Source organism: Arachis hypogaea, chromosome 9 (assembly GCF_003086295.3).
Source record: "Arachis hypogaea cultivar Tifrunner chromosome 9, arahy.Tifrunner.gnm2.J5K5, whole genome shotgun sequence".
Classification (NCBI taxonomy): Eukaryota; Viridiplantae; Streptophyta; class Magnoliopsida; order Fabales; family Fabaceae; genus Arachis; species Arachis hypogaea.
The window spans coordinates 49,893,109-49,904,196 of record NC_092044.1 but is presented as its reverse complement, the minus strand read 5'-3'; the positions used below and the strand labels follow the sequence as shown (position 1 = coordinate 49,904,196).

Here is an 11,088-nt window from a genome sequence, read left to right as displayed (position 1 = left end):
TTACCGTTAAGTATATCGAAGGACAAATACTGTCATTTGTGGATCCCGATTATGTTTGTACTGGGATCAACTGTGACCATTTTATTGGGATAGGTACTTTTATAGGACACACATAATACAAAGAGGATGACACCTTATTTCATTAGGTGAGGATGGATTTTAATTTCAGCACCATAGAATTTTCCAGAAAAGAGAGATAGTAGTCTATTGGGTAAAAACACTTAGGTATGTCTTTGGCCTCTAAAAAAAAGATTTAAAGATTTATTTCACTGTTCTAAATCACATATAACTAAGAAACATTTGGATATGAAATTGTATATAAGTGAAAATAATTTGAAAATAATGTAATAAAGCACACAAGCTTTTTTAAAGGTAAACTTTTCTGAGACGCATGTTGATCAGGTGAACTTGTTTCTATTACTTTTGTGGAATTTTCTTTTTTTACTGAAGATCATGTGGTTCGGTTCTCACCCATATATCCAATATTTTTCAAAGGGTGGACAGGAAGAAGATCCTTTGAGCTTGGATAAACAGACACCTTGTGAATTTGGATTTGTTTACTTAGATGTTTCCCTCACCTCTGATATTGTTATATTTTTATAAAAAGGATAGAAGTTGTAATTATAAAATATATTTGTATATATTACTGGTAGAAACTCTTCTCGTAAATAAAGAATATTATGATGATGTGAATATATATTTTTATGATGTATAAAAAAATGCCTTATATTTTCAGTTTCATTTTTAAAAGCTCCTACATATTATAGTTATATATAGATAAGTCACCGTAATATCTTTACTATCAGAATAACACAATTGGAAGTATGACATTCTAGTGGTGAGGGTGTTACAACTAACACACTACTGGTGGATGAAGGATAAATCCTCACTGCTACCTCTCTATTCGATAAAAAATCAATCCTTTATATTCATCCTCCTTCATATTCTTCAGGAATGGCTAATGGTTTCTCGTAGCCCTACTGTATCCTTATAGATTCTATTGTAGAAGTCTAGCTTTGGCTTCCGATTATAGAATCTTCTTCGATTCTGGGCAGATTTGTACTCCACGCCTGCCTTTAGTGGGGTGGTAGTGAAGGCTGTTGGCGTTTCTTTTCTCTATCAGCTATGCTTGCAAAAAAGAATAAAATACATCAATTCAGATATTATAAACATCAACAGACAAGAAGTGAGTCAGAAAATAAATCTTGCCAAAAATACAAGACACTAAAAAAGAATGAAATAATTAACATGTGGCATTGTGAAAAGCAACATTTATCTTAATTAGTGTGCCTAAGGTACTTCCAAACAGTATGCATGTTATTAAGAAGCAAATAAGCGACTAGAAGCTCAATGAACACTTACGCATTCAAAGAATTGATATGTTTGCGATTGGATTTGCGCAAAAGAAAAGTTTTGAAATGTGATATGTAATGATTGAAAGTAAGTTTAAGAATAGACCAATATGGCATTATATCATTACATACACACCACAAACTCAATGATAAATATTAGCATTTCAAGCAATCCAGCATCACAAACTATACTTAATGAATTATGCCAAACAAAATCAAATATTCTAAATGACATAGTAGCTACAGACATGCAATTTAAAATTTAATATATTCATAGAGGCATATTCACAAATAATTGGTGTATAAAATAAACAAAAATTATTTAAGTAAAATAAGAGGAACAAGTTCAAACATCACTGTAAATTCTATAACCAATATACCACAAAATTAATTTCAATATTTAAAATTTATTCTTAATATACACTAAAACTAAATAAAATATACAAATTTGACACAATTGGATTATGCAGGACTAAGGGGTTTAAAATTGTGTTAATCTATGTGTTATTGGATAAAAAGCCTCAATCATTCAAAAAGTAAGATTTTGGTCAACTAAAAATAAATTATATTCATTCATCAATAATAATAATAATAATAATAATAATAATAATAATAATAATAATAATAATAATGTGAAAGCAAACATTGATTTTTAAAGATTGAACCAAAATTTTATTAAGAACTCTTTGTGGTATGTACAAACATTTAGCGTGCAAAAATATCAAATACATCAAAATAGCACTAACAAGCATTTTTTCAACATTAATTCATAAAATTCAGCACTAATGACATAAAAAATTAGCAGTATATTACAATAGTTCACCAGAATATCAATCAAATAATCCAAACCAATTAAAATTCAAACTCAACAAGCATAATAGCATACTTAATTACATATGAAATGAGACAATAAATTTAAAGAGAATTGACTTGAGAACCTACTTGAAGACAGGGAAAGAAAATGTAGAGATAGGGGAGGTACTGATGTTGTAGTGATACTGCTAGTGGTAGCTCCGGCAGCTCTGACGGCTGGAAGTGGTTGCTAGTGGCTGGTTCCACCGAAAGAAGAAGAAGAAAAAAAGAGTGGTACAACAAAGCTGAGGACTCGACAAAGATGGTAGAAAGGGAGGTTAACATCGGTTCTGTCGGTGATAGTTATGCCGAAGGAAAGGGAGAAGAGGAAAATGAAGAAATTGAAGAAGAAGAGGGAGAGGGAGCTCGTCGACAGTTATGATGTAGGTTGGAGGTAGGGAACAAAGAGGAAGACGATGATGGTGCTGTGCATTTGATTGTGAGAAAGGGAGGGTGTGGGTTGCACTGAAGAGAGAAAATATGACGAGAGAGTGAGTTAAGGTCTCCAAAAAGTTAAACATTCCAAAAAGAGAGATCTCTCTCATGCAAAAACACTGGCACTACTTCCATAAGCGCAAAATGCTCGCGCACACGAGAATTTTTTTTTCTTATTTGACCTTTTTTAAGAGTATATAACCAAATAGGTTCCTAGCAAATTTTGCATAGGATATTTTCATTCCAAAATTTTTTTTATTTCATAAAGGTCTTTGAATTTTAGAAAGGTAAGACATATAAGTCCTTTCGTCATACTTTTGAAGACCTATTTGTCCAAAAAAAAAAAAATAGGTTAAACTAAGGTTGGGACTTATATGTCCTAGCTTTGTAAAATCCAGGGACTTTGATGTAATAATTTTTTTTTTAAAAATAAAAATGTCCGACGCAAAATTTTTTTGAGATATATTTGGATATATACTCAAAATTAATAAGAATAATAAAAAAATAAAAAATAAATTATGTATCTGTATTTTTTTTTTATTAAGATGGATACAAAATATATTAAGTTAGTGAATATATCAAATATGACAGTTTCAGGTGAAGTCAACTTTACATGAAGTTGATACTTCAAAGTCGTTGAATGAAAATTTAGTCAAATCAGTCAAATTATCTAACGGCTCTCCGGTATTAACTTTACGTAAAGTCGACTGTATCTGAGTTTCTACCAAATTATATATATATATATATATATATATATATATATATATATATATTGTATTTGATAAAAATAAATAAGACACAATAAAATTAGAAAAAGTCTATATTTTATAAAAGTTAATAAACAATAAAAATATAAGATATTGATAAAGGATAAAAGTTTAAAAATTTAATTAAAAAAATATAAATTAATTGTATAAAAATAAATAAAAAATAAAAATATAAAAACTTATATCCATTAATTATGTATATATAAACATTTTAAAAAAATATTAAATACATATTCTGAGTATATTTGTATCTTAACATCTCCATCAAAGATTTGTATCTTAACCAACAAACAATGGATATAGGCCTGTAAACAAACGCAGGGCCCACCTAGAACCCCGAAGAAATTCCAGAGCAATCTGGAACAACCACCAGAGAAGTATCATTGTCCAACGGAATCGGAAACCCCTAACGCAACTACCACCGCAAAATCGAAAGCGCCACCATTTTCAATTCTCAATTCATTTGAATCACAGTTCAAAAGCTCCATTCGAAGCTGTGATTCGTTAGATTTTGTTTTCATGGCTGCATCGTCTTCCTCAGCATCGCAATCGCATTTCACCTATTCCAACGCCCCTACCTACTTCCCCGTTCCTTTCCACCTCCAGCAATCCGCCGCCACACCGGCGAATTACGCCGCTGCGGTGTACGCTGCGGCTCCGGCAGTACAAATCCCTTCGCTTCCGGTCATCGGCCCTGTCTCTCCGGCTCCGGTTTCTGGCGTGTACTCCTTACCGCAATATCCGGTAGGTTTTTGTGTATCTCTGTGTGTGTGTGTTTTTTTTTTTTTTTTTTTTTGCGATTTGGAATATGGGCACCCTCGTTTTATTGTATTTTTTTCCAAAGGTAAGTTGTTTTTTTTTTTTGCGGTTTGGAATAGAGGCCCCCTCATTTTATGATTAAACCCCTTTTTTTTTAAATAAATTGAACAGTCGCAGCAGTTGTTTGAGAGGGATGCGCAGATAATAACGCCGGAGGCGCTGGAGAGCGTGAAGGCGGCGATTGCGAGCAGCGAGGCGGAGAACAAGGCGCAGGCGAAGAAGAAAGCAGTTCCTCGAAAAGCTGCTGGTCAAACATGGGAGGATCCTATTCTTGCTGAGTGGCCCGAAGGTATCATCATCATCATCATGGCTTTTCGTTACTATTTTGAGTCGATGTTTATTGAGTTTGGTCGTGAAAGGTGTTTGAATAGTTAATTTGGATTTTCAGGAAGTTATTTGGATTCTCTATTTTGGGAATTGAATGTATGGTTTAGAAGGTTTTTCTTAGGGTTCTGAGTTCTTAAATTGTAGTGTAGCAGATGGTGGGTGTCTAGGCTATGAGGAAAGTGTGATGTGATTACGCTAGCAAACTGGTAGTGGTAGACATGATATATTAATGCAATGGAGAAGGTAAATTTTACGGCAAAACAAGGTGATATGATGTTGTTTTGAAACTCCTACTGACGAGGTGTTGTGAAATGATGAATGTGGAACTCGCGTTTAACTAAAATTTAAATTCGCGTAGGATCTTTAAGCTTTTCTATCACACAGCTTCTAGTTTTATGCGGGATACGGCGTTAGATTTAATGGACTTTTTTTCATCTCTGTTTTCCTTCTGGAAATTCCCTACCCCCCCCCCCCCCTTCTCCCCACACCACCACCACCACAACTCCCCCCAAAAACAAATCTCTCCCTCTCTCCTGAATGATGTGTCCCCACATAAACTTTGATAAGGATTAGAGATTTATCTTATTTGCTTGAGCCTTGAATTTTCAGATGATTATCGGCTCTTTTGTGGTGACCTTGGTAATGAAGTGAATGACGATGTTCTTACCAAAGCATTTTCACGTTTCCCTTCCTTTAGCATGGCACGGGTAAGTGGTTCTCCTATTTTGACTCCAAATTCTTGTATTTTCAGTAATGATTGGATAGTGTGAGCATTTTCTATTTCGTCTTCAGATTTTTGTTTGAAGTGACATTGTTAATGGGTTTTGTACCTTAAGGTAGGTCTTGCTTCATAATTTACATTCGATTTGATATTCTTGTGATTAAATTGATATGATATCTTGTCATCTCCAGCTTTCCTCGTCATTGCTCATCGTCCACAAATCAAAGTACAATTCAAATTTTTTAACGGTGACATAGTTTATTCTCTTAAATGTGAATAGTCAGTTCATTGGAAATTATTGTTGCGACTTTTGCTTTCTACATTTCTTTTTGTTGATTTCCTTTTCTCATAAGATCTTAAAGTTAGTGAGATCCATGTTGACTGACTAGTATTTGTTATGAATAGTTAAGATCAACATATAATATTCAATTGCTAGGTTCTATTTGATTTGCAACTTTGCGTTATAGTCAGTAGAAATTCAGAGAAGTTAATTGGATAACAGGAACATGGAATCTTCCACTGGGGTTTATAAGTTTAATTGCTTTTGTTCAAAAACTTGAGATGTGTAGATTCTTACCTATTTGGATTTTTTGGAGCAAGCTATTCACTGTCTCTTATGTTTTAATCCAGTCTTTGGTCAAGGCTTCCCCTGTCTGGTAGATCTCTTGTGAACAATCAGTATATTATTAAGCTGGTGGAAATTCCAGATCAAACTAACACCACCAACTTGGCAGATTGTTTTATATATGTATATAACTTAAAAAGAAAAATTACAATTCAAAGGGTTCAGGAAGTTTCAATATGATTTCAAATGTGGTTTTCTGATTAAGTATTTATTCATCATCATGTATCCTACTCATGATTTCTCATGCAATCTTTTGATTGAGGTTTGCTTGATCCTTTTTAGGTTGTCAGAGATAAACGGACTGGGAAAACAAAGGGCTATGGTTTTGTAAGCTTTGCCAGTCCTTCTGACCTTGCTGCTGCTCTTAAAGAAATGAATGGTCCGTAAGTTGCAGACTGTTTCTATGCATGTCTTCTCTCCACTTCTTATGTGTATTTTCCTGGTTTCTTTTACATCACTAACCCTTATGAAAAAACTGAAAATTAGGTGATATATGGTTTTTCAGTTACATTATGTGACGTTTTAGTATATGCAGTATGGTATAACACTGCTATAAGGGTATGCAATCATGACACTAATTAATTATGATGAAATAGGGGTTCGGTTTCTCCTAACAAGTGTTGATTTTTCTTTTTTGAAAATTTTGAAACTTCTAATATATTTAGTTTCTTATAAATTTAATCTTTATCTTTTGGATGGAAGACTTCCTACTTTAAAAATAATGGAAGACTTCCTACTTTAAAAATAGGTACACACTTTTTTCTTTCTTTTTTTTTAAATCTTCTTTTGCATGAATTGCTCATGTAATACTCGTCACTGAGTCCATGTGGGATGAGAATATTGACACACAAGCAATGATAAATGAATGCTGATTTATGCCTTGATTTCAGGTAAATATGTTGGAAATCGGCCGATAAAATTAAGCAAGAGTAAGTGGAAGGAGAGAACAGATTTCGAGGCCCTGGAAAAACAGAAGGTATGCATTTGATTTGTCACTTGAGAGTTTGCACTTATTTCAACCCGTTGTGTATCCAACGTTTCCTTTATTTTATTTGCATGGCAGCGCCAAACTCATAAGAAACCGAAGCTTCCCAGGAAGGGTGTTCTTCACAAGTGAGCTAGGGCCCGAATCTGTAAATGAATCAAGCTGCGTCAAGTAGAACACTCTGTATTGGAAGCGCATGCTTCTTCACTGAATTTTAATGTACCCAAACCCAAAGTAAATAAATCTTTATCTTATCCGAGATGTTTGTCTAGTAATTTTTTCCCCCTTTCAGAATCTATCCGTTTCCTTTTAAAACGTATTTGTATTGCCGTAACTCCTAGTCGCACCTGATTTCTTGTTTACCTTCCCGCAATATCTGGTGGTCATTTTAAAAAAAAAAAAAATGCATATTAGAATATGATGGATAGAATTCGATTTATCATCTTTGACTGCTGCCATACTGCTGAATAAAAGAAACGAACAAATGAACAATAAACATCAAACCGTAGCACGTTATAGAAGAGAGTATTTGCCTATCGGAAAAATGATATTTTACCAACGAAATACTGCATTTGTCAAGTGCCAACAACGATACGTATGCATAAAATAATGTACAAAGTCTGAACTTCCCTTTTTCCTTCACTTCTTCGACTTCTATAACACTGGCACGCCTTATTTTCTTCCAGTTCCATGTACTCACTTTTCAGCTCTCAAATTTCAAATTTTATTACCGAAATCACTCCCTATCAAATCATCCTTACTTATCACTCATCACTCCTCTGTCCTCTCGAATTTCACTCCCCCCATCCCTTTATTCTTCTGATAAATTCATATTTTATAGTATTTATTTGCTTTAATTGAGTGAATTTTATTGACTTCTCTTACATTTATTCACTAAAATAGTATAGTTTTATGGATTCTTCCTAAATTGTGTCTAAGAGTGAAAACATGTTTTTTAGGTTCTTAATTTGCTAAATTTGATTTACTTTGATTTCGTTTGATGCCTTGAAGTGTTTGTTGAGTGATTTAAGATTTACAAGGTAAGTATGGATTGAAGGAGTGAGGAGAAAACATGTAAAAAGTGAAGAATTCATGAAAAAATAGAGTTTGGAGAATTTTACGACCATGCGTAGGCACAAACATTCATGCATACACACAATTGCAATTTTTACAGCCATGCATACACATAGGAATTGATGCGTACGCACGATTGCACTTTTACAACCATGCGTACGCATGGTCAGGCATGTGCACGCACGAATGCAATCACGTGACTTCATTAAATGCAACACGTGAGTCGCGATTTCTGGCCTTCCAAAGGCTAATCCAATTCATTTCTGAAGCTATTTGAAGCTAAATTCAAGAAGGATAAAAGGAGAGCAATTAGTTTTAGTTTAGGAGCATGTTTTAGGTCATATTCTTGAGAGAGAAGCTCTCTCTTCTCTCTAAAATTAGGGTAGATTTAGGTTAAATTTCTCTTAGATTTAGGTTTTAATTCTTGTTTTGAGCTAGTTTCATCTACTTTTTTTTGTTCAATTGCCTTAATTCTCTTAGTTCTCTTGTTAATTTCTCTATTTTGTTACTTCTAGTTTTATGAACTCATGTTAATTTGATTCTCTTTAATGCAATTTCTGTTTTCATGATCATTGTCACTTTCTTTAATTGTTGTTATTGTTATCTTGCAATTGTTGGCCTTAGATTTTATTAATTCTTGTTATTTTATCATGCTTTCATTTTATGCCTTCCAAGTGTTTGATAAAATATTTGGTTGGGTTTTAGAGTAGAATTTTCTTTTCTTGGCTTGGGTTGGTAACTTGAAGACTCTTGAATTATCAAAATCTAGTGTTGTTTGGTAATTGAAGGTTGCTAGTTAGCTTGAACTCCACTAAATCTAGTCCTTCGCTAGGAATTGACACTTGTGGATTAGAGTTAATTTTGCTCAGTTGACTTTTCTTCAATTGTTAGAGGATAACTAAGTGAGAGCAAACTACATTTACCATTACAATTGAGGATAATAATGAGGATAGAAATTCCAATTCTGAAGCCTTGCCAAGACCTTTCTTAGTTGGTATCTTTAATTGTCTTAGTTCAATTTATATTTCTTGCCCATCATTCCAAAACCCCAAAAATACCTCATAACCAATAACATGCACACTTTCCTGCAATTTCTTGAGAGACGACTCAAGGTTTAAATACTTTCGGTTTTTATTGGTTTGCACTTGTGACAAACAAATTAATCTTGAGGGTTGATTGTTGGTTTGTAGCTATACTTCGACGAGATTATTTTGTGAAAGTTCCTAACCGACGATTTTTCTACGTCAAGTTTTTGGCGCTGTTGCCAGGGAATTGAAAATGTGCGATTGTTATTGGTTATTGTATATATGTGAATTTTGTGAATATGTTTGCCTTTTGCTTCTTTGTTAGTTTTTGCTAGTTGTAGGAGTTTGTTTTCTTTCATTCTTATTAGCTTTTTTTATTATTTTCTCTGTTCACTATGAATTCTCACCTTTTTGGCTATGATTTGGTTACAACTATGTTGTAGAAAATGAGAGCTTCAATGATGGTATGCGCTATGGGACCTTATGAACGGACCTCATGGTATCCATACCAATTTCCTCCATCCAACAATGATCATAATCCTCCCCATAGTGCACACCAATATGAACCAATTCTGCAACATTGTTCTCAACCTCCTTACTCATAAGCCCCATATCACCAAACACTTCCATATTCCTAGCCCATATCCACCATACTAACAACCATATGAGCCATATGAACCATACTTAGAGCCACCACAATTCCAACATCAATACTCCCAAGAACTACCACCTCTATATACACCACCTCGATATACACCACCTCTATATTCTCACCAATATGAACCACCTCCCTATTATGAACCCTTTCTCTCAAATAAGGAGCCCTATTATCCACCCCACCCCCAACGGATGACACTCTTATTTCAATTCTTCAAGAGCAAAAGGAGCTTTATACAATTCTTCAAGAGGTAGCAACCAATTTAGTCTCCCAATGCTTAAACAATCAAAGCACACCCATGGCTACATATGGAAAATCAATTGAAGAGCGTAGTGTGAAAGAGAGACTGGAAACTCAAGTGGAGAATGAGGAGTTGGCTTTTGTATTAGAACAAGTGGAGAAAGCCGAAATTGTTGAAGAGAAAGAAGTGGTTGAAGACTTAGGTGAAGTTGAGAATGAAGTGGATTCCAAGCTTTAGGACACTTCCACACCAATTAATGTTGTTGATAATTTTGTGTAAGTTGTAGAACCTTCTTCTATTAAACTTGAAATTGATGTTGAGGGGGATGGTGCACAACCTCCAAGACATATTGTGAATGATGAAAGATTGGAAGAAGTTAAGCAAGAAGCTAGCCCCGCTATTGAAGATGATTCCACACCAACTAATGTGCTAGTTGAGATTGTTGAACCTTCCTCATTGTGTTGTGAAATTGATGATAAGGAGGACTGTATAAAACCTCCAACACATGACTTGAGCAATGAGAAATGTGTAGAAGTAGTTGGTGATAAGAAATCGTAATTGAAGAAGCATGTCAAGGGTGGTAGCTATCAAAGAGGAGTAAAAGGGAGTTGCAATCACTTTGCTAAAGCCAGTTGGAGCCTCTCTCACTAAGCAACTGTCCATCATATCATTTGAGTGGATAAAATTCATATCTCTTAGTTTTATTGTCCCACTTGAATATGGTTTGCTTGAAACGGATGCTCAACTTAGAGCTCTTTATGGATTAAAGAGTAAGAGAGAGTTGTGTAGTGGTTGGCAAAATAATGTTAGGGTCATTAAGGTTGAACCTTCAAGGCTTAGGTCGCATGGTTGGAGGAATGCTAAATTGTATGAGTCTAGGAGGATGATTTGGTGTTTGAGCAAGAATTCTATGTGCTAGCCACCCGATTGGAATTGTAATGATCAATAAGAAGAAAGCGTGTTGACAAACAAGGTTTGGGACCCCGGAATACAATGTAAGAATCAACAACTTTGGGGTCTTGTTACTTGCTTGAGATTTCTTGGAAGCTTGGTGCACCTAGTTTGGAATTCCGGAGGCTATTGGAAATGTAAACATTGGTAGGGATCCATGGAAGAATTCAAGCACTAGCCACCTTGACAAGAACCCCATCAATTGTCCAACTTAAGGACAATAACCAAAAGTGCTAGGTGGGAGACACCCTACCAT

General features: G+C 34.5%; 1 protein-coding gene across 2 annotated transcripts; it reads left to right on the top strand.

Annotated features, from left to right (window-relative positions):
• The first annotated feature begins 3,634 nt into the window (after positions 1–3,634).
• LOC112710932 (uncharacterized) lies at positions 3,635–7,142 on the top strand. 2 transcript variants are annotated; one of them, XM_025763417.2, is made up of 7 exons: positions 3,637–4,150; positions 4,337–4,514; positions 5,162–5,259; positions 5,465–5,521; positions 6,181–6,277; positions 6,789–6,874; positions 6,962–7,142. In XM_025763417.2, exons 1-7 carry the CDS (start codon positions 3,926–3,928, stop codon positions 7,013–7,015), a joined length of 795 nt encoding a protein of 264 aa, XP_025619202.1. In that variant the 5' UTR covers positions 3,637–3,925; the 3' UTR covers positions 7,016–7,142. The 2 variants fall into 2 exon arrangements, with proteins under 2 accessions (XP_025619203.1, XP_025619202.1); XM_025763418.2 differs by lacking the exon at positions 5,465–5,521 and having other exon boundaries at positions 3,635–4,150.
• The last annotated feature ends 3,946 nt before the right edge of the window (positions 7,143–11,088 follow it).

What these genes read in the sequence shown, in the direction of transcription:
- LOC112710932 (XM_025763417.2), top strand. Translation starts at nt 3,926, where the DNA reads ATGGCTGCATCGTCTTCCTCAGCATCGCAATCGCATTTCACCTATTCC. An exon ending in ACTCCTTACCGCAATATCCG is followed by an intron (nt 4,151 to 4,336) that starts GTAGGTTTTTGT and finishes TAAATTGAACAG; the next exon opens with TCGCAGCAGTTGTTTGAGAG. An exon ending in ACAATTCAAATTTTTTAACG is followed by an intron (nt 5,522 to 6,180) that starts GTGACATAGTTT and finishes GATCCTTTTTAG; the next exon opens with GTTGTCAGAGATAAACGGAC.